This window comes from Gambusia affinis, linkage group LG11 (assembly GCF_019740435.1).
Source record: "Gambusia affinis linkage group LG11, SWU_Gaff_1.0, whole genome shotgun sequence".
In the NCBI taxonomy this organism is placed as follows: Eukaryota; Metazoa; Chordata; class Actinopteri; order Cyprinodontiformes; family Poeciliidae; genus Gambusia; species Gambusia affinis.
The window spans coordinates 24,557,524-24,579,537 of record NC_057878.1 but is presented as its reverse complement, the minus strand read 5'-3'; the positions used below and the strand labels follow the sequence as shown (position 1 = coordinate 24,579,537).

Sequence of the window (22,014 nt, the reverse complement as noted above, 5' to 3'; positions counted from 1 at the left end):
ACAGAAAGCATATTTTCCCCTTTACAGTTTAAAAAGAGAATATCAAAGTGCAGCAGTGCATCAAAAGTAGAAGAGAATGAAAATGTGATGGGAAAATGCTTTCTGAAAACCACGTCAATGGGATTTTAAGGGATGAGAAGACAGATGATCAGAGATAAAGATGCTAAAGAACGTAAATTAGGCTAAAACTGTGTCAGTTTAATTAGACTAATAAAGATAAATGCTGAAAATAAAATGAAAGCTGAAAAAGACCAGAAATTCTACGTGCAGTCAATTTCTTACTTACTGAAACAACAAAGATATTTTTCTGTATGGAGCTAGCGCTCCTATTATAAACCAATCCATACAAACCTCCAAGTTAGAAGCTGTGCACAGAGCCGTTCAACAAAGGCACAATTTAAAACAACCAGGTGGATCCATTTGATTTAATTCTAAAAACCTCAGAAAACAAGATCTGTAGTGTACAGTGCAGCTCTTTAGTCAAAACAGCCCATCTTTAAATGTTTAGAGTGCAGTTTTTCCTATCTAGCTTGTTCACTCAGGTTCTGGAGGAAAAGTTGATCCCAGTTACCATCTTCTGGATCTTCTCCTCATTCTTCAGTATATTGGACTTCACAGCACAAATCTTATCCTGCTGGTCCTTGATAAGCTGGTCCAGCTCGGCTAGCTCCGCACTGAGAGGCTCCACGGCCCGGTCTGTTATCCTGAGGAGAGGAGAACAGCATTTACTGCAATCAATGGCTCATCTATAATTACCAGCAAATAAAAACAACAGATTGTAGAAACTTATCAGTTTTGATCTGACTAGATTAAAGACAAAACCATAACATAAACAATGTCTTGGCAGATGGACATGGAGCCATGAAGAAATGAATATTTTTGAGCCATGTTTCTTTTGTTAAAGTATTCCACCTCCCTCTGCAGGATAATTTAACATGATGAGCATGAAAAACATGAGTGTCTGCCTCTAGCCAACCTCTGCTCCTGCAGCAAGGCCTGTGCGTGCTCCTTATTCTCCCGCCGCCAGCTTTGCAGCTCAGCCTGCATGGCATCCACGTCTTCCTGGATGTAGTCCATGATCTTTCCAAGCGGTAAGGAACTCCGACAAACCATTTGGATGGAGGAGCGTAGCCGGTCGATCTCCCTCATCACCAGTTCCCGATCTTTTTTACGAGCAGTTTCGGACACCAAGTTCTGAAAGTGAGGTTTGACGAGATTTTGAGCATGGAAAAGGGGATGATGAGCATGCAGTCATAGCAAACAGTGTTAGTGTAAATGACAGTATTTTTGGAAGCGCCACATTTTTCAGGTTTGGAAAAAAACAAAGGAAAGCGTGCATCATATCCTCCCACATCACAAATATGAACTACCGTATTTTTTGGACTATAAGGCGCACATAAAATCCCTATATTTGCAAAAAAAAAAAAAAAAAAAAAAATCGGCAATGCGGCTTATATTCCGGTGCGCCTTATGTATAAACAGTGTACTGTATGTTTTATTACGACTTTGGTAAGCGACGAAGCCACTCCCCTTGATTGTCAAAGCATAATCGCTGCTGGTCAGAAACCTGGTGGAGTCAGCTTTCTATGCTGTCAAGACAGACTTGTTTTAGGGTGGCGAACCACTTCTCAACTGTCGTCCGAGCTTTCACAAAGGCCGGAATCATCAATGAACAGCCAAGCAACAGCAATGAGACTGAATCGGATGATGACGAGAGGGATCCGGGCTTGCTTGATGCCGCTTTCGCCCAACTGTTAAATTCCGACACCGAAGACGAGGAATTTGATGGATTCGCAGAAGATCAATGATTGAAAAAGTGAGTGTACTTTTTTGTGTAATATTGACTATAAGTGTCACTAAAATGATTTATGAGATGAGAAAATGTATGTTTATTTCTAAAAGTTAGAATAATGTATTTTAAGTTGTTTGGTTGACGTTTTAAGATTTGTCTTAAATGATTGTATTTTATTTCGTCTTGAACTATTTTGTTGAAGTTATCGCGAGATTTGTGTACATGTGTGGGCTGCGAGACTTGAATAAACAGCGAAGGAGCAGAAGCCTGGAACAGAGCTATGTGTAGCAGCCTCGTGTCCTGTAGTTGTCAAGGTATTTTGCAGTTATGTTTGTAATGTTTTGTGAATTTATTGGTTATGGTCTTTTAATTACTTAATATTTTGGTTAAGAGTGAACAACAACAAATTAATCGGTTAAAGACCTCTGAAGTGGCAAGCGCCCACAAGGTAACCTTTGTCAAAGCACGTGTCACCTGTCCATCTGTAAATGTATCTATGTCTAAAGCTTTTATTTCTGTAGTTTTCATGGCGTTTAATAAAGAGCCCGTCAAAAGGAAGCCGTGCCAGTGTTGTCTCTTTGGAGTTACATTGACAGATATTGTTAATGATTTGAATAAAGTCTGACCTATCCAACTACTGCATTTTGCTCACTTTATGCACCTTATAATCCTTTGCATCTTTTATATGAAAATAGATCCATTCACTGATACTGCGTCTTATAATCCGGTGCGCCTTATAGTCCGAAAATTACGGTACTTTGTGTTGGTCTCTCACAGGAAATTCATTGAAATATGACAACATTAAAAAGGTTATGAACAATTTCTCAAGGAACTTTTTCCATTAGCACCTCCTCAGTGTGGGTGGATGGGGCTCTACTTGGAGTTTTTCACTAGTATTGGTTACATGGTACCAGTTCATTCTTTACAGGAGGGTTTGTCAAATTTATTTTTATTTTGGGCCACATTAAGACCAGTTGTGCCAGAATTTATTGATAAAACCCATAGAACTGTTAAAAATTGTTAAAATATTGAGAGGACAGTAGTGTAGTAAAAAGTTAGAAATACTGACACCTACAGGTAGGATTTAGCATCACATAAACCCAATATTTGTGAAAAAGTTTTGCAAAAAATTTGCAATAAACTTATAATCATACATTAGGTCAAAAAACAAGCATGCTAATCTGCTGATTTGGCATTAATGTTTGATTTCCTACTGATGTAACTTGGGAAGTTTAGAGAAAAAAAAAATGCTTTGATTTGGATTTGGACCACCCAACTATATGACAACCCCACCCACTGGAGCCGCTACCCAGCTGCATTGGAAAAATAGAGTAGAATTGAGTTAAGACACGCTGCTAAGTGCCAGTGGAAAAGGGCAATATCAACTGGTAAACCAAAGACTTAGACAAGGCTTTTAGAAATGTATTTTATAAGTTAGAATAACAACTTGTATGTTCCACTCATTAAGTCAAACAGAAAACAAAAACATTCATAAATATTTGATTTAACCATAGCCGACCTGTCACGTCATACACTTCTGCAGGAAATTTAATTGCCTTAAGCAGAGAAGTTTTAAAAGACCAATGAAGAAAATGTTTTTCTACAACGTGTCTTAATAACACACAGTTTATGTAGGCAGCTAAAAGAAGAGAGAAAAATTTCTTGTTCCTTTAGACCAAAACATAAAAGTCTCTTTGCCAGCACAGCCTCGAAGGCCAGAACCAGAACCAAACTATGGTTGGATTTTGTGGTTTTGCAACTTCGAGGTCAAACTTATTAAGGAATTCTACCAAGCTAGCCGTATATACAAAGATCAAACATGCTGTTGGCCAATGGAGACAACTGGTTGTTGAAGGTTTCCAGTCCATGGCATGCGGTGTATCCCAATTACACCCAGTTCTTTAATGGTGAGAAGGAGGGGAGGGAACTCCCTTTTCACAGAGCAAACCTGAGGATGTTTGCTCAGCTGGACTTTGTAAGACCTTTAGGTCTGTGTGTGTATGTGATGTGAAAGCAATACAAAGTTAAAGTCACACACACACACACACACACACACCTACTTACAAACACCCACTGGAGCCTGAGATGAACACACATAACCCCCACCTGCTGTCTTGGTCTTGTTTATGTTAGTAACAGACTGTGGCAGTGGGGTTATTTTACTACAGTATTGAGTAACAACGGCTACACTTTATGCCTCCTTTCAAGTCCAACCAAGACCCTGAATTGTTTGCCTTCACACCTGTCTCCATTAGAGTGCAGAATTCAAACTGAAGCAGAGAGTAAACTAAGGTGCCAAAGATGTTGCTTAGAAACAGAAATCTTTATCAAGCCATCTCTCTCCTCCTTAAACCAGGCAGCTTCAGTAACTAATCTGAGCAAGCCTCAGCAGACAGGACCACAATGCAGCATCAACATCAAACAACAAGACTTCAGTCTCTTTTAGGAAACACGTACAGGCTTCCGACAGCCTCTTGCTTTCAATGGGGCTCATGAGTGTGAGGGCTGCAATGCCTGAGCCCAGTGGTCCCCCAGCAAGGTGGGTGGCTTTCCACTGGGCGCCGCGAACCTGCAGCTACACAAACACTCTATGCCTCATTCGGTCTAGCTGTGGTTTTAGGTCTACAGGGCCCCAGACGGGACCCGCGGCTTCGGTCTGTTTGGCGTTTCAACTTAACCCCCTTCTCCAAACTCCCCTCCTCTGAATCTCTGCTGGAAAATAAAAAAACTTGGTGTGAAAACATAAGCTCTTGATCGTGCTCAGTGCGTCTTGGTAGATGTAAATCACAGCGCCATGTAAGTCTCTGTCGGGGTCTGTGAGACCTGTGCACCCTGTGTTTTTTCCTTTTCTCACCAAGATTACCGATTAGTACTTAGATGTGGTGACGCAAGAGGAAAACATGGTAAATTTTAGTGCCTAGTTATGAATTAAAACAAAACAAAAATGGTAAAAATGGGTAAAGAGTCTTACAGTTAATTCAACTTGAATGGATATTCTCAAACTGAAGTTATTTTTTGAAAGATTGAACCCCAAAAAGGTCATGATGAAAGTTTTCTAACAAGGCACCCATGGCTTTTGGACGAGAAACAGCCCACAGCATGACAGTATGTAATAAACTTTAACAACTGATTGTGTTTGCAAACACCCAAAACTACTTCTGTGCAATGTCTGTAGTTATGCTGTTGTAGGCTATTTTTTCTCCTGCTTCCATGACTTCATCAATAAATGCTGCACAATTCTTCACTACTAGATGAATGTAGCATGGTAATATATTTTATTACTTATTTTCTTTCTTGTAATGTGAGTTTTACTGTAATGTTTACAGTAAAGTGCCTCAGTCACCTTAATTGGATGTTATTAAGCGCTATAAAAATAAATCAGTCTGGCAATTAGAGGTAAGCTTTGTATTAGAGCAATATCTGAGACATTCTGACTGGATACAATTCAATTTATTTGTATAGCGTTAATTCACAACATGTCATCTCAAGGCACTTTTTAGCAAAAGAATTCAATCAAATAATACATAAGTTTTAATTTATCCTACTTATCAAATAGTGCAGTCAAGTTTAATTTATTGTTCAAATTATAAAAAAAAAAAAAAAAAGATTAATTCTATATAAGTTGTTAGTGATGCCAATAAGTGTGGCACCATTTATCTTGAAACAACTTTTTCCTCCACTGAATAAATGTGCCAAAACCAAGCTTGGATTATTCTGGAGCTTTCAGCGTGAGACGACAAGATTAGTTTGTTTTTGTTTTTTTTTTACTTTTTTAAGAAACATTTTTCAAGGGGAACTGTATAACACAAGATCTACAGTTCAATAGGAAATTTCTCCTGTCATCACATGCCTAATTTGCTTCACGAGGAAATATGTCCTAAAAATGTGATTTATGGACTGCTTTTGGGGATTTTCTGGGAGAAAGGAAAACATTCTACAAAGACTCTTTGACAAGAAAAATGGCTTTCAAGCAGAGAAAAACGTTGATGTTACAGCAACCTGTTGGGTATCATTAACTGGGAAAACAAAAAAATTAGAGAAAAGTTCATTTAGAGGAATTTAAACTGCACACAACCATTCATTTATGTTTTTTTAATTATTGTCATTTAAAGTGAATTTATTATACTTTAGATGATAGGCAATTTTTAAAACACAACTCCCTGACACAAAACCTGTCTGAAGTCGTGCTCTTTAAAAACAGAAGGGCACCAACATGGATGTTAGCATCTGCAATGGAACTCTCTCACGACAATCGCAGAATGGAGTCTTTTCATAAATAAGAAAGTCAAGGAAGAAAGTATTTGATGGAAACTTAATGAAATGATAGAGTGTGTGTGGTGACTGCCACCTCACAGTAACGTTTTGACATTGACATTACTTTAGAGCAGGTGAACTCTCAAGTAAAATACAAACTGGATTAAGTGGAGAAAAATGAGACTTACACAATCACTGAGTTGCAAGTTTTAGTGAGGAAGGTTCTCAAGCATGTCTGTGTACAGGAGAGTGAGAATGTTGGTCAGAGCCCGAGGCAAAACTGTAATGTTTGCCTGAAAGTTGACAGAATTTCACTGTGCTAAACTAAAGCTGCTGTCGCAAGTAGTTATTTACAACTGCGGTGAATTATACACAACCTGGATCCATTATAGTGATTTTAAGTCACTCTGTAGGAAGTCAATTTGTTAGTTCTTCAAGCTACTGCTCTTGGATTTTTTATTTATTTTTTTGTCAAATTGATGTAGCAATTGATGCAAAGTGCTACATTAATCTTCACTTTAGGAACTCATATTTGAGATGGAGATTTTGCAATCAATACTTTTGTTGGGTGGCCATTGGGCTCTGTACTGATGCTAGAGTTTGGCATTCCCAATGCAGCATCATCACTCCTGGGTTCTCTTGGGCATAAAGATGATGACATGTCCCTTGAGTTTAACCCAAGTACAAGGGTGGGAAAACAATGGAAAAGCAATAAAGTTTACAAATGAAGAGCATGTCACAAAAGTAAGTACAGACAGTTTAAGATCATCACAGCTGACAAAGGAAGGGCAAACCATGTGTTATAACTTCAGGAGCAAGTGGGAGCATCTTATTTTTGCTGCTAGTGTAGTTTTGAGTAAAAGAGTGTTGTTTATGTGTCATGTTTTCATAAAAAAAAAGCTAACTGGATAATGAAAATAGCTCAGAGTCAGTGAAGTGAGGAAAGGAGCACTAATGTTACAGGATGTTGTTCTAAGGTCCCAGTAGCCCCCTGGGGAGACAATGAAGATCAACCTTTTGACATCTGGGGTGAACAAGGAATCTCTTAACAAATCCCAAACTATGAAGCACTCAAACAAGAGAAACTATCGAAAGAAGCAAAAAGTAAAATATCAAGAGATTTGAAGTAGGTTTTCCTATAGCAGAAAACAATTCTTCCAGCAAGTCAATATAGCCCCTCAAAAAACCAATACCACTGGGTCATTTCCTCGTGGTTTCACATAAAAAACCTGGATGTTTATGAAGACACAGAGGTCTGCAGAGAGGGGTATTTATTTTCTTGACAATTCAGCAGAGAGTATCCTGGCCCTTCTCCTCTGTGACTCTCACTCAACAGCCATCCATTTGTATGCCACACCGTTTATTTATACATTGTAGACCTTCATCAAGGCTAATTTGATGGGGTGAAAAACTGGTGGAGAGAGGCAATTAAAAAGAAAAAAAGAAGAATACAAAAAAATTCCAATGAAAACGCAGCTGTAGCAAAAGGCAAACTGTGTCAAAATAAAAGGAGAACTATCTTGGAATAATATACATGGCTGCTGAGGGGTTGTGATGAGGGTCAACTCATAAATATACTGAATATCCTCCAGCTACCCCACAGTGAAGGAGCAAGAGGAAAATGTAACCAGGCAACTGTTTAAACATAAGGGATTTTCTAATGACACAAATGGAATAAATAAAATAAAGACCCAGATTTGGTCGGACATACATGTTCTGTAAACATCAGCATTTTAGAAATAAATCATTTAAATCAAAGAGAAAAGGGAAAGCTCAGAGTTTACATTTTTGTGTTTCACTATGATTACAATATAAAAAAGCAAAGGCAGAGGTCCATTAGGCTGACCTCGATGCTTTTTTATGTCAGGAAGGAAGTCATTATAGTTCTTTATACAGCTGACGAAGCAAGGCCAGGAGCGGCTGAGGGATGGACTAAACAACCGGCTCCTATAAATGGACGTACCTGCAGCAAGCTGGACCTTCAGACCAGGGATAACACTATGAATCCAAGGCCTGAAGGCACCAAAAATTGAGGAAATTAGGATAATCTTCAGAAAGCTGTGCTCATGTTACTCAAAGAGCTGCTTTGTCTGTATGAGTTTGAACTTACAATTCAAACTCATTGAGGTCATGAGATGCACATAAACAACATTTAACGCACACAACTTTTCAATCCTGAGTCCATAAATTTCCAATGAGCAGTTTCAGTTTACCGCTGGCTAAGCTTTGATGGCTTCAGCTGCGAGTTACGAGTGATGCTGTCTGAGGTCGCTGTTAGGAAGAAATAGATCAGCGGCCTTTCTGCATGAGTGACAGCTCAAAACACTTCATCCATCACAGCCAGGGTGGTCAGCTAGGATGGGATGCAGGGCATCATGCTCCAGTGAAGGGGACCACCCAACTCAGACAGCATACACCACCTCACACCGCGGAGCTCAGACCAAACTATAAGCTTCAAACGCTTTTATACTCCAAATATTGATGAAAGAGCACTTTCTCTGGCGTACGGAGGGTAATCTATAAACAGTGTTAGCAATAATACAGTAGGCCTTCATTAATATAAACAATTTTTTTGTTAGCAATTTTTTTTTTTTTTTTTTAACAAAAGCCCTTATGCCGCAATTACTGGAACCCCTAACTCTTAAAAATAAACTGAAGTTTTTTTTTATTATATTTTTTAAAATTATATTTCATATTTACATTTAATATTTCAAAAACCACTACAGGTTAGACTAATTTGGCTGTTTAAAAACGGAAAAACATGAACAGTCATGGTGTGAAAACTAAAGGAGCCCAATGTATTTTCTGATCAAGGTAATTGTTGCTATTGCTGGTAAATGCCAGCAGATAGTCGCAAATAAGTGTTTAACCACCTAACATCACCATAATATATAAAATATTTGTCATGTTTTCTCTCATGTTGTTGCTACATTACTGTTTGCCATTTTTTCTGCTAGCTTTTCCTCATATCGGTAAAAAGATAGATATTTTTGCTGTTTTATTTATGATATATGTCCTTCTGTTAGTGGTTATTGATATGTTTACCTCATTTTTTACTGTGTGAAAGTTCATTTTTCAATTTATTGTCCATGAAAATGTGTTTTTTAACAGATAAGTTACTCAGTTTGTTTTTGTTGTGTCTCCAATACATTTCATACACCTGTGCCAGGTCGTCTGTGATTACTTGCACTGTTGCTGCACTCACTTATGATTCTGACGAAGACGCAGACAGGGTTGAAACACTAATCTTCCAGGAATTTGCACAATGCGGCTGAAACTCAATTACGTGTTGTTTGCATTGGCTTCATATATTTCTGTTATTCCATAAAGAGTGGAATGACAGAAAGATATAATCTTCTGTCCAATAACCACTTGAAAACTAAAATTTAGAATGTTTATTCTATATTTCTGGCTTCCATCATGTTCACACTGTCAAGAAAGGAAAATCACTGGTTGTGAGATTAAATCTATACTTCGTGGTTATTAAGTGTGATGGGTGCAGCAACCACAAATGTATCTCTCTTGCAAACTACAACGGATATCAAGCAGTGTCAGAAATGTTCTGGGAAAATGTCTTGCGGTATTACAGCTGCTGCATTGTTCCCTTTTGAGCAGCCCAGACTGCTTCCACAGCTGTCTGCTTTCCCTCTCAGCCTTGCAGCTTCAGAGGAAAAAGTCACTCTTAACTGTAGAAATTGAATTTTTTAAATGTAAACCTTTTAAAAAATACGCTATTGTAAAAAAAATTCTGTTTGTAATGGAAAAATCAGCATAGGATTTCCACAATTTTCCATAAATACAGACATTCTTAGGAGGGAAAGACTCTTTTCCCGAAAGTTTAATGTTTATTGCTGAAACCTAAAAAATAGAAAAAAGATGATGACTTATGAAATAAAAACTAAGAGTGGAACTCAAATTAAAAATTCATTATGAGTCTTTATTAAAATCTTTGCAGTTCAAAAAAGAATTTGCAGAATAGGGATAAACTAAAATATAATATACAAGTAATATTTTTATATAATTTTCTTTTTAATTGGATTTATTTTCATCTCAATATGCGGATATTGCTACGTAAGAGCATCTATAAATACGATGTGATACAGATCACTGGTCAGGACAAGAGACTTTATACATATCAACCATCTGTGTGGGAGCAATATAAGGAAGAGGCGTTTTCACTCTAACATAAACAAACGTGGAGTTTGATCAACACTATTGGAGCTTTGGGTTTGGGTCACATAAGCCTAATATCATGCTTTTTAACAAAACTTAAGTAGAAACGCACTGTTTAGCAGGGTAGAGGATCTATGATGCTGTGGGCATGCTTCAGCAGATTGAAAATTAAAATGAATTAACACAGAAATGTTTCACCAGAACAAAACCTCTGAGTTGATCTAAAAAAATAAGGAAGAACATGGGATCTAGAGAGATTATGTAACAAGAAATATTCAATGATCTTTGCTGTTTCACTGTGAGACTATCCCGTTGCATTAAATTTAGTCGAAGGCTTTCTACGCATCTTTACTAGGTCTGTAAATAAATGGTTGAACAGGAAGACAAAATTTAGCTACATGGACTTAGAATCCATTAGGATTTAAGAAAGAAAAAAAAAAACAACACATGCCCAAAACTCTTTCTCCCATGCTTCCTAATTGAGCAGAGTACCTTGCTAAGCTGAACAATTTTAAATAACAGAAATGTTGCAAACAACTCATTTTTGTTCCAGACATCTAGATGTGTGGATCAATAGTGTGTGTGGTCTGCAAGGGGCCATGGCTGCTTTCCTGGTTATTAGCCCTTCACCTTCACTGAAGGGGAACATTTTTGTGGTTTAGAGGCACCGCAATTACACCTCCACCTCCTCACTCCATTTGTTTACATCTTTCTTTTGATAAAAGCCAGTGTTGCACCAGGGCCTGTGGTTAAAATAGTGTTCCCAGGGAATAAAGTTCCCAGAAAGAAAAGGCTCACAAGACTGGTCCAGACAGAACTTGGCTAATACTGCCCTCTAGTGGAAATCTGAAAAGTGAAACGTTTGAAATACAAACCTGTTCTTTAGACTTTGATGAGGACGGAGTCAGCTCGTAGTCCTTCTTTGTTTCAAGGATCTTTTTCACGAGTCCGCCTGCATTAGAGGACAAAATTCAGCTTCAAGAAGTTTGTAATTCTTCAAGAGCTGAAGAAGTGAAATCACTTACCATGCTTTTCATCAGCGTCGAATTCATGTGCAGCTTCCTGTCACAAACAAATATTGATGATCATTTCTGGACTTTGACTTCATAATCAAACCCATGAATAATCATGTCACCCACTCTCACTGTTTTAGGAGAATCTGGATGTGGGGTGACGGCCTCCATCACTAGGAACTGTTCATCTTCATCCTCCTCATCGTCTGACGCTCTCTTCCCGTCCAATATAATGGGAGCAGTGGGCTTGGCACTTGACAATCTTAAAAACAGGAGTCGTACTGAGAACTGGCTTAGAAGAAGCATTTTTAATCAGTGCAGTGAGTTCAGTCTATACTGTTTTGCTAAGAAGGTTTGAAACTGGACAAAAGTCAAGAACAGTACAAGTTGAACAAACCTTGCATTTTGCAAAAAAGATTCATATGCCTTATACTTCTCAAATTTCTTATGTGACAACCACAAAGTTTCATGTGCTTTATTAGGATTGTATACAACAGACAAAGCAAAAGTAGTGGATGAATGTAAATTGTCTTTTTTTTCCCCTGATTGTTTTCAAGGGAACTTCCAGAAAACAACAAAACCACTGAAACACCAAGTTCCTTTAAAAAAACCTGTTAAGAGTTGCCTTCGATTAGTAACAAGTGAAACATTAATCAGCATATCTGAGGTGTGTTTGATTGATGATTTTGATAATGGCATTTGACAACATGTAATGTTTATTGCTCGTTTCATAATTGATGAAGGTTTAATGTTTTTATGATGTAAAGCACTTTGAACTGCCTTGTTGATGAAATGTACTATATAAATAAGATTGACTTAATCATCAGAATAATCAATTACAAAAATAATAATTAGTGACTGATACAGCTATATAAATACTACAAATGAGTTGCAGGTGTATGTTCAGCAGAATATATATTTTTTTTAAAGCGTAGGGAGTTTTTTTGAATGTGAAAAAGATTTAAGGGGTGCGCATACTTTTACAAGGCACCGTAACGGGACAAACATTCAGTAATTGGAACGATGAGGTCACCTCTCAGCTGGGGTCCCCTCAGTGTTGCTCTCTTGTCTCCTGACTCGAGGAGGTGCTGGGCGGGCGCTGGGCGGCCGAGCCACTCGCCTGTAGGATGAAAACCGCAAACAAAGTATTTAAGAAACACCAACAGCAGGTTTTCCTTTTTAAGAGCTGTTATTTTCACAGCTTATTTTGAGCACAACAACACGGAAACGTGTGTGAGATCTGCCAGATGTCAGATCCAGACGTCAGGAGGATGACGTCTCTGCCCGCCAACAGTCCGAATATTAATAACAGCTGCGGTTTTACAGCAGCTTAACAGGCCAATCATAAGTGATTAGTCAGCCAAAGGAAGATGACTTCCAAAGTTTTCAACCTGTAAAGTAGGAACTGGAAAAACAATCTGGATGTAAATGTTTTATTGTCAATATCAATGCAACAATGACTATATTTAGACTTTGGAACTTAAAGGATAATGCAAAGTCCATTGGTTATTGTTGCAGAGCCAGTAAATATTAACTGTACACACCTAGCAGTCTTGTCTGGCACAGAAGATTCTTCAGATTCTCCGTTCTCCTGAGGGACGGCTCTCTGGGCTAACTGAACGTCTCCGTCTGTGAGTGGACAAGGAAAAGAAGGGATTCAATTTGGACAGAAAAGAGAGATCAAACCCTTGATTAGAATCCTTAAAAATCACAACTCTAACAAAGTCTTACTAATTTAATGATGCCATTTAATTCCTTCTAGAACTCTGCAAATTCTTATTCTTTTAAAAGTAAATTAACATCTGAAAATGTATGGTCCTGTAGACCAACAGGGGATCATACATTTTCCACCCGGGGTCTACAGAAGTTGAACTGTTGATTCACTGCTGGATTTCTACATTTGTAGAAAAACTTGTAGAGGTTACAGCAAAAATACAAAAACGAAAAAAAAAACAAGACTTAAACCTGGTGGAGAAATTTTTGAGGAGTTGGCTATTTCCTCTGCATAGACGATTTGCACATCTTTCTGGTTTTTATTATTACATTTTTCCATGTATAAATAAGAAAAACCCTCCCAACAGCAATAAGATCATCAATAAGCTCTTATATATAATTGAGAGCTTATGACAAATAAATTAATTTTTTGTCTATTATTGTTTCACTCAACAGTGAAATTAAAGCTACAACAAAAACGAGGGTGTGTTCCTCATGTTACATTTTTGCCACTTTATAGACAGATTTGACGTACTCAAAGTGGGAGGACAAGATTTATCTGACCACACCCACCAACTTTTATTCAGGTTAATGAAAGTGAAAAAAGGGAAAACTATAAGACAAGATCAAATATAGTGATAGTAAAGTGTTTTCTTTAAATCTTTGGCTACTTTCCACATTATGAATACAAAATATTGAAACACAATACCAGAATTAATGAGATTCATGTACCTTTAACAGGTTAAACTACTTTTCACTGCAGACTATCTGGTTTTTGTTTGCTTTGTAAATTCTATTACCCTTGTTCTATTGCACACCCAGCCCAGTTTGGGTTTGGACAGGTATGATTGGACCAGTAAACGCCCAGGCAGCGAGACTTTGTGTTTAACGCTTTGCTTTACAAATAAAACCTGACTGACTTGTTCAGTATGTTGGCAAAGAAAAGGCAGTAACTATCATAGCTGCAATGATTTCCTTGAAGATGAGGAGCAATCTGGCGATTGCACCAACTGACATCTCAAACCCTGGAGCTTTTTTCACCTTTTGTCACATTTCACCCAAAACGTCAGAGCATTATATTAGAATTTTATGATTTATGATCATCAATGTGAAGTAGAAGAAAATAAATGTTTTTTTTTCTTTTTAGATTTTATATTTTAAAAAATCTGAAAATTGTGGTTGCCTTTACATTTAGCCCTTTCACTATGATATTCTGAAAAAAAAAAACACATCAGTGCAACCACATATCTTTATAAGTTATATAATTAGTAAATAAACACATTTGTTCAGTAAAGGTTTTAGAGGTCTCTCAAAAAATATTAAACAGCATCATGAAGACCAGAGAAATCAGCAAACACTGTGGAGAAGTTTAAAGTTGAAATGAAATTACACATTGCTGCTGTAATTTCATTGAAAACTGGCTCTACCAAGTGTATTAACTTAGTGGGGCTAAATAAAAAAGCATTCCATACTTTTGAAGGTGTATATGTACTTTTCCTTCAACATCTCAATTATGAGAAAATATGTTTATCTAAAAAAAAACCCACACACATCAAATTTGTTTTACATATTCAAAAGGTATAGTCACTTTTATGAGGAATTCCAAATAAGTTCCAAATAAGTTGGAATTGGTTTAAGTGCTTTTGTGTTTGTTTTACAGACACAAAACATTATTCTTTAATGATGAGAGGGAAGTCCATGTTATCGAGAAAACACTTACCTCCTTCACTGTCAGACTCATCTGCTGCAAGGAATAAATGAAAAGTCATTACATACCAAGGCATCTCGCTTAGTAGGTAACAGAAACATAATTAGCATAATGTGGGTCTTCAAATTATTCCTAGAAAAATCCCAGAATCCCTTTATTCATTTCGTTCGGTTACATTAAGTATTATGGATTCTGCCAACAGATAAGTAACCTAATGTAACTCTATACAATCTCATAGAGTCTACATTGATTAAAATAAGCTGAATGGGGCGTGCTGTGGTGGCGTAGGGGATAGTGCGACCCGCATTTGGAGGCCTTGAGTCCTCGACGTGGTTGTTGCGGGTTCGATTCCCAGACCCGGCGACATTTGCCACATGTCTTCCCCCCTCTCCCTTCCTCTTTCCTGTCAGCCTACTGTCATATAAGGGACACTAGAGCCCATAAAAAGACCCCCTGGAGGGGAGAAAAAAAATAAAAATAAAAATAAGCTGTATGTGTGTATTTGGAATAAAGCTCTCAAAGCCCTTACCGCTTTCAACTTTGGGTTTCTGCCTCTGACCTTTGGCAGACGAGGGCCGGGGTATCCTCGCTGGATTACCTGACTGTAAAACAAGAAAAAAAAGAAAACATCTGTTTTTATAGAATTCTGATAAAGCATGATATGTGCCTTTTTTACTAAATTGCTCCGCTCTACTTCTACAAGCATCTTTATGTTCCTACCTGGTTTTCTACTACATCTGTGGGCTGAATAAAGAGCACAGCAATATGGCTTTAGTTGAATCATACACACAAAGCCATCATGTTAATTTGTTAAAATGAAAGCTGCTACAACACAGAGCACAAACGGCAAAAAAAAAACTATCTGAAAGCCCCCAAAAAACCTAATATAATAGCACATGAAAAAAAGAAAACTAGCTGAAAAAAAAAACTAGCCCAAAGCTGTGCAACAAACACATTCATGTCTGTAAACATTGTTACCTCTTCAACTGGTTTTAGATCCTTAAAAAAAGAAGTGATGAGAGGTTTATCACCTTTTTGAATTAATGAAGTTTAATTATTTTTCCAAAATGGAAACATGAAAAATGAGCAATCTAACATAAAAGGAGAGAACTTACTGCTGGCACAGTTTTGGCTGCTCTCTGCTGAGGTTTCTCTGACACTCTGGCCTGATGGTAAACACACACACACACACACACACGGAGCATGTGAGCTACTTAATTTATTTGTTTAATTGAAAATTTGCTAAAGTTTGATTGCCAAACCTTGTCATTTTCTCTCTCCTCACTTCTGTTTTTTTCATTCCAGTCCTTGCTTTGATCTCCTTCCCTCTCTCGGTCTTTGTCTCTTCGTTTGTCTTGGCCTCTGTCCCTGTGAGAATCTCTCTCCCTGGTCTTTTCCTTGTCTCTGTCTCGATCTCTGTCCCTGACCCGTCCTTTGTCTCGCTCTCGTTCCTGATCTCGGCTCTTGTCTTGGTGGTCCTTCTCACTGCGGTGATGCCGCTCTGTGCGCTCATGGTCACGGTGATCTTCTTTGTCTTTGTGCCGGCTTTCTTGCTCTTTGCCCTGGTTCGGATCCTTATGCTCCTGGCTGCTACTTCGCTCTATCTTTTTCTTTTCCTGAAAATTGAAGGCACCAGAAAACAATGCTAAATGCACTTCAGATAAATTATTGTAATATCTAGGTAGGATGGTGAGCACTGAATACATTTTTAAAAAATATTTTAGCAGGCAGGAGACTCACGTCCTTATCCGGCGGCCGTTCCTTTCCATCCCTGTTTTCCTTGCCCTGAGATCTGGATGTGCTCCCTTTGCTCTTTAAGTCCACTTTTTCTCCTGCAAGAACTCGCTTCACTGCTTCATCACTGGACAACTGTAAAGCAAAAACGAACTCACTTAAACAAGGTGTGCAGGAAAAACCAGTTAATGAGGGAGAATAATCCCTAACATTGTTGGCTGTTCCTCCGTATATTTCTGCAGCATATTTAAAAATTAAACCAGGGATCAAAAAAAATTATAATGCCACAGAATGTAATAGTTTTACTTTATAATTTAGGGTGAACTAATTTATTAGTTCTCTGATACTCTGACCTAATTTATTAATTAGCCCAATAAGCTTTGTGCAAGAAGCTTGTCGTTGCTAGGTAACAAAGTAAAGTAGAATTTTTTGGCCACAATAAATGCAGCAGAAATTTAATAAATGTAGACAAACCAACAAACTTCAAAGCGCAACTTTAGACATTTTTTTAAAAAATGTCTAAAAAGTATAAAATCAGAAGAAATAGTGCCATGTCAAAGTTGACAAGTGTACAGATAATTTGAAGTAAAAAAACATAAGACATAAAATGCCTTAATCTAAATTGTAAAAAATCTATATTATTAAAAATCACAGTAAACACATTGATTCACCTAACGCTCAGGTTCCGCTCCATCACACACAGACAGGGAGTAGCAGCAATGAATAAAGTTTTCCTTTCACTGCTTTTTCACAATGAACCTCACCAGAACTGCTCCACTGACACTCCAGGGTTCAATAAATCAAATACTAAAATAACCAAACTCCACAATAATTTGTGCAGCAGTGAACTTTTGTTTGTTTCTACAATTACAGCCACAATTTCTAGATCGTAGGATCTTACATAGAGTTATAAAACATAACCAATTTTAAAGCTATGAATTGAAGCACCTCAGCCATACTAAATTACACCTTATGTCATTTTAGTAAAATAGCATTGTTAATAGATATTTTCAGTGGCCCATTTGGTACAGTTGAACAAAACAGATTAATTGATAAACTGAAAAAAAACTCAGCATAAATACATAAGACAGAATGTCTTATGTATTTATGCTAATTTCTGTGAGTTTGTTTTTTGCGTTTGTTTAATAATCTCAGTGTTTAGCATTCAACTACACCTCAAGAGGCTAAAACCTAACAAAGTATGCTAGATACCTGAATGTTTAGGATTTATTAGCTATTTATTTAATTCAAATTTATATCTTGCATACCGTTTCTTTCATTCCTAAATTTTAATGCTATTATTTTAATGCATTCCCCATCTTTTATTTAGTTTCTCCTTGAAGGTTTTATTGATTATTGCTTAAGCTCTAAAAAAGAACCGACCTGAAAGACCAAGAATTGTTTACATCCACATTAAAGTTCAGCTATCCCCGGTGCATCAGCTCTTCTGTTTAACACCGTCTCCAGGGTTCAATTAAGTTATTTTACAGTTCTCCTTCAGGCAGCTGGACTGTATTCTCAGCAAAAAATAAAACCCATATTTTTTAAATGGTGATTCAATAACGACAATGAAACTGAACACATTTGAGTGATTTCCCAGAAAGACATACCTTGTTGAGGCAGCACTTTGCGATGGCCTGAAGCAACTCGTTGGTTTTCTCAGGCTCATGACCAGCAACGATTCGTGCCGGTTTTGCTGCCAGAGGTTCACCAGACACCAACATCACAACATCTATTGCTTTCTGAAGATAGAACATTTTAGAGTCCTTATCCTACAACAAAACAAGACATGACCAAAAATTATTATCGGATATTAAAGTAGAAAGCTTATGTTATTATTATTGCACCTGTTCAGCAACAGTGATGAGTTGCTTATTATTATCAGGCTTCTCTGATAATATCAGGCTTTTAAAGCTTTAAAAACTGAACTAATATCCGATCAAAAGGTTTCTATGGATAAAAAAAATCTTTTAATAAGATGCCACAAACCGATCAGCTGTATGGAGCAGAGTTTAACAGCACTCCCCCTCCCAAACCTGTTGTTGTGAATTGCCGGTCACTGTTTTCCTACGCTTGTTTACTTTATATCACTGCTTTCAAAAATGTTTTAAGGTAACAATAAATACATATTAGACACATTGTTATAACTGTAATAATCAGTAAAATTGTCTTGTTTTTATAATTGAAGATATTTAGGTCGTGTTATACTTATTCTGATTAAAAAATTTTTGTGACTATCAAATGGATTGACCCAAAATGTAAATGTTTGGTTGTAAAACTAGCTTCATTTCTGACTAACCTCAAAAAGTACTTAGAACAAATGTGCGTGAAGAATTATTGAAAACTTTGAATATTAAAAAAAATAAAGAATGGCATTGTAATAAATTGCTCAATAAATGTGATTCCTGGTAAAGTTTAGAACAACTAACACAACAGCATTAATTTAAGGTAAGGTGAGAAGCTGGTGCAGTCTCTACGCATCCTTTCCTAATCGAGGATCAACTTGCAAATGACAGACCTGAGTTCTGACACCTCGATAAACACTCTGCACTTCACTGCCAAGCCTTCTCACTCGTGTTTGGTTACTCAACACACAGGCAGATCGGTTAGACAGCAGGGGAATCTCAAACGTCCAAGTTTGCTCATAAAAACATTAAGTTAGCACATAAACTGGCTCAAACTACATAAGAACATGATAAAATTGAATACTATATTAGAAGTAGCTGAAGAGTAACAAAAAAACAGCCAAGAACAACCAGCTTACCTTGACACTATCTGACTTCATCTCATTTTCTTCATACAGGCCTTTCATAAAACCAGTGGTCCTGATAACCTGGAAGTTTGAAGAACAAAAAAAGCTCAGATCATTTCATAACTGAAAACAGTTAGAGACTTTTATCTACAACATCTTTTTGTCCATCAATCAACATGTTCAGAGGAGAGACGATGATTAAGATGATAGAAGGATGCTGAGGTTGAAGCTTCAGTGGAGGAGGCTGAGAGGAAGACCAAAAATTTGATTTATGGATGTGGTGAAACATAAAGTTAGTTGACGTGAGGGTGGAGAACGCAGACAATAGAACTAAATGGAGACTAATGAGTCACTGTAGCAACCCAAAAGGAAATTAGAATCAACTGGTTTTTGGTCCCAAACATGTTTCTCAACACTGACCTTTTTATTTATAGCAGTGAAAGCAACCTGACCATGTTACGCCACAAAAAAGGTTCAAAAATAGGCATAAAACATTTCAGTGGAATAACTGTTAAATTAGGGAAAATTATATAGATCTACTAAAACACCATGGAGACACTGGCTGACTGATGGAGTTCCTCTATTGCACTTGGGACAAAAGAAAACAAGTCTAAAACACTTTGACCCAGGTAGCTTGTATCTCACAAGTGGATGAAGAACATGGTTGCTAAAAGTTTTAATAATACAACACCTCAATATAGATTTGATTGAGAACAATAATTAGAATAAAAATGCAATGTAAAAAAAAAAAATCATGCCTCTAAAATGGAATCGGATCCAGGATATCCTGCCAAAGTAAATGAAGCACTTCAGGAATGCTGACCTTAATCTAATATGCATGAACTTACAGTGAAATATAGTGAAATATAACACTATGTTACAGAACTGTTCTTAGTTTAGCTCCTATTAAATACAGTCTGAATTTAAACATTTAAGTTGAGACGATATATGTCATGATACACTCTCCATTCTGTATAAACAGTACGAGAAGCATCTGTCACTTTGAGCCCAAAAGTAAAATTAGCTTTAAGATGTATGGTTGAAAGGTTACTAAAATCTTGTGGCGGTTGTTAACTGATCCTGGTCTTTAACTTATGAAATAATTGCCAAGCAGCTGTAGTCACTAAGCATCTTGGATTGGACAATGATAATAGAAGTGTGCAAATTAAAAATGGCATTGGGAAATGGCAACGTATTTATCAATGTTTGCCTTGTTTTATAACCTATCCCTGTCTTCTCTCCTTGGTCTCCGTGATGCTGTTTGTTCACCAACATTCCCTCCCAATCTTATTCAATTTTAAAAATCTTTATTCATCCCAAAGGGAGAATAAATGTTGTTACTCATATTGTCAAACCAGCTTCAAAGAGTTATTGTAGGTGGTGAGGCTGTGGGCAGAACGGATATACTATAGAAGTCAGTCTTGCAATGAATGTAAAGAGGGCTCTGACTGAAAGTTGTGACTGTCATAACTGTAGTGACATTTCTTTCAATTTGTACATTTTGAAATGTACAGTTGAATGACAATAAAATTTGTCTATGTCTATGTCTAACAGCTCAATTTCCAGGCAGCAGAAACAATATTCCAAAGTAAAATCTCCTGACTGACACCATCAGTTGTTGACAAGCACTGCTAATCCATCTCATTTGCTTCTGGAACTCCCTTTTAAATCTCTGTCTGGTTGTATGGTTAGAAATCTGGGAAGAAATGCTGTTGTTGGGGGTACTATCCTGCCTGATATGATCAATGGAAGAGATGATTTCAACTTCCTCCTCTGCCTGCTCTTTGGTCCCACCTTACATCCATGAAGTTTCTTATTCAACGTCTCTGAGACTTGAAGTCATACTCCAGGTGTTGTTTAAGCTTTTGAGGTGCTAATCAGTTACCCCGTTGCCATGGTTACACATCATAACAACTGTCCGAAAGTAAAAATAAAAAAAAAGAAGTAAGAACAAAGAGTCCTTTTACTTGACTTTCTTAAGTCAAATCTTCTATTGCAACGTTTCATGCGATTCAGGCAGCTCAACGTAAATCTGCATTACCCAACAGTCCAGCTGTAATAAGCTGCTGAGCATCAGGGTTGCCACCGTGACATGGATAAACAGCCCAGACAAATTTAGCTGACTTATTACTGAGACTGCCATACTCAGTGTTAAAGTAGCAGTTATCCATCTGCGCACTAAGTAGTTTATCCTTGCCAGGGTCCAGGTTATGCCTCTAGCAACTAGGTAACGTCGCTAAACTGAGAACTAAAGCAACAAGCAGATGACTCCACGGGGAACTTAACAGTTAAATGATTCTAAATAAACGTTAGCAACTTGGTTTGGTTTGGTTGGAGATTGCAATGTCTTTCTTGCTTTTCGTGCTACAACTGATATCTACCGGAGCGCTATCGCTGTTTAATGCAGGCTAACTGTTACGTTTAACTTATTATTAGCCACCGAAGAAGCTGTTTCTCTGTGGATTCGAATAAGATCAGTTAGCTATAGATGTCGTGGTCGCTTCATTCAGCTGTGAACATGTCTTCACCGTTGGAGACTCACCTCGCTGAAGATGTCGTGAAGGTACCGAAACGGCGGCCTGCTCAGCAGTTTTTCCGTGAGCGGGGGTTTCTTTATCACTTTTCCCAGCGTGTCCTGAGTCTTTTTCACCACCGCCGCGTTCATGGCAGCGGTGGAGAGCGTACTTCCAGCAACGAGTTTGAAGCAAAAACTAATCCGGACAAAAATACTTCGCGACGGCGGCGGCTCCTTGGTCCGGTTGCTATGTCAATACACAAAAATCCCACAGTGCATCACTACGATGTTAAGTGCGCATGCGTAAAGCACTTACGCTCGCAATGTATTCTATCGCTATGGCAACAACTAACAGCTAGC

The 22,014-nt window shown here is 37.5% G+C and overlaps 1 protein-coding gene across 12 annotated transcripts; it reads right to left on the bottom strand.

Moving 5' to 3' along the window:
- Positions 1–411: 411 nt before the first annotated feature.
- traf3ip1 (TNF receptor-associated factor 3 interacting protein 1) lies at positions 412–21,936 on the bottom strand. Of its 12 annotated transcripts, none has more exons than XM_044131702.1 (17): positions 21,682–21,936; positions 19,152–19,220; positions 17,998–18,159; positions 16,394–16,522; positions 15,916–16,269; positions 15,769–15,819; positions 15,632–15,652; positions 15,374–15,397; positions 15,183–15,255; positions 14,666–14,686; positions 12,777–12,861; positions 12,266–12,352; positions 11,359–11,494; positions 11,245–11,281; positions 11,095–11,171; positions 977–1,194; positions 412–704 (listed from the first exon to the last, which is right to left on the bottom strand). In XM_044131702.1, the coding sequence occupies exons 1-17, from the start codon at positions 21,802–21,804 to the stop codon at positions 539–541; spliced, it is 1,833 nt and encodes a 610-aa protein (XP_043987637.1). In that variant the 5' UTR covers positions 21,805–21,936; the 3' UTR covers positions 412–538. The 12 variants fall into 12 exon arrangements, with proteins under 12 accessions (XP_043987637.1, XP_043987636.1, XP_043987638.1 ...); XM_044131701.1 differs by having other exon boundaries at positions 14,666–14,689; positions 21,682–21,935; XM_044131703.1 differs by having other exon boundaries at positions 11,365–11,494; positions 14,666–14,689; positions 21,682–21,935.
- Between the last annotated feature and the right edge of the window lie 78 nt (positions 21,937–22,014).

Coding starts and splice junctions, on each gene's coding strand:
- traf3ip1 (XM_044131701.1), bottom strand. CDS start 21,804: ATGAACGCGGCGGTGGTGAAAAAGACTCAGGACACGCTGGGAAAAGTG. Junction 12,862..14,665: donor TGAGTCTGACAGTGAAGGAG/GTAAGTGTTTTC, acceptor GTCCACTCACAG/ACGGAGACGTTCAGTTAGCC. Junction 705..976: donor GCCTTGCTGCAGGAGCAGAG/GTTGGCTAGAGG, acceptor TCCTCTCCTCAG/GATAACAGACCGGGCCGTGG.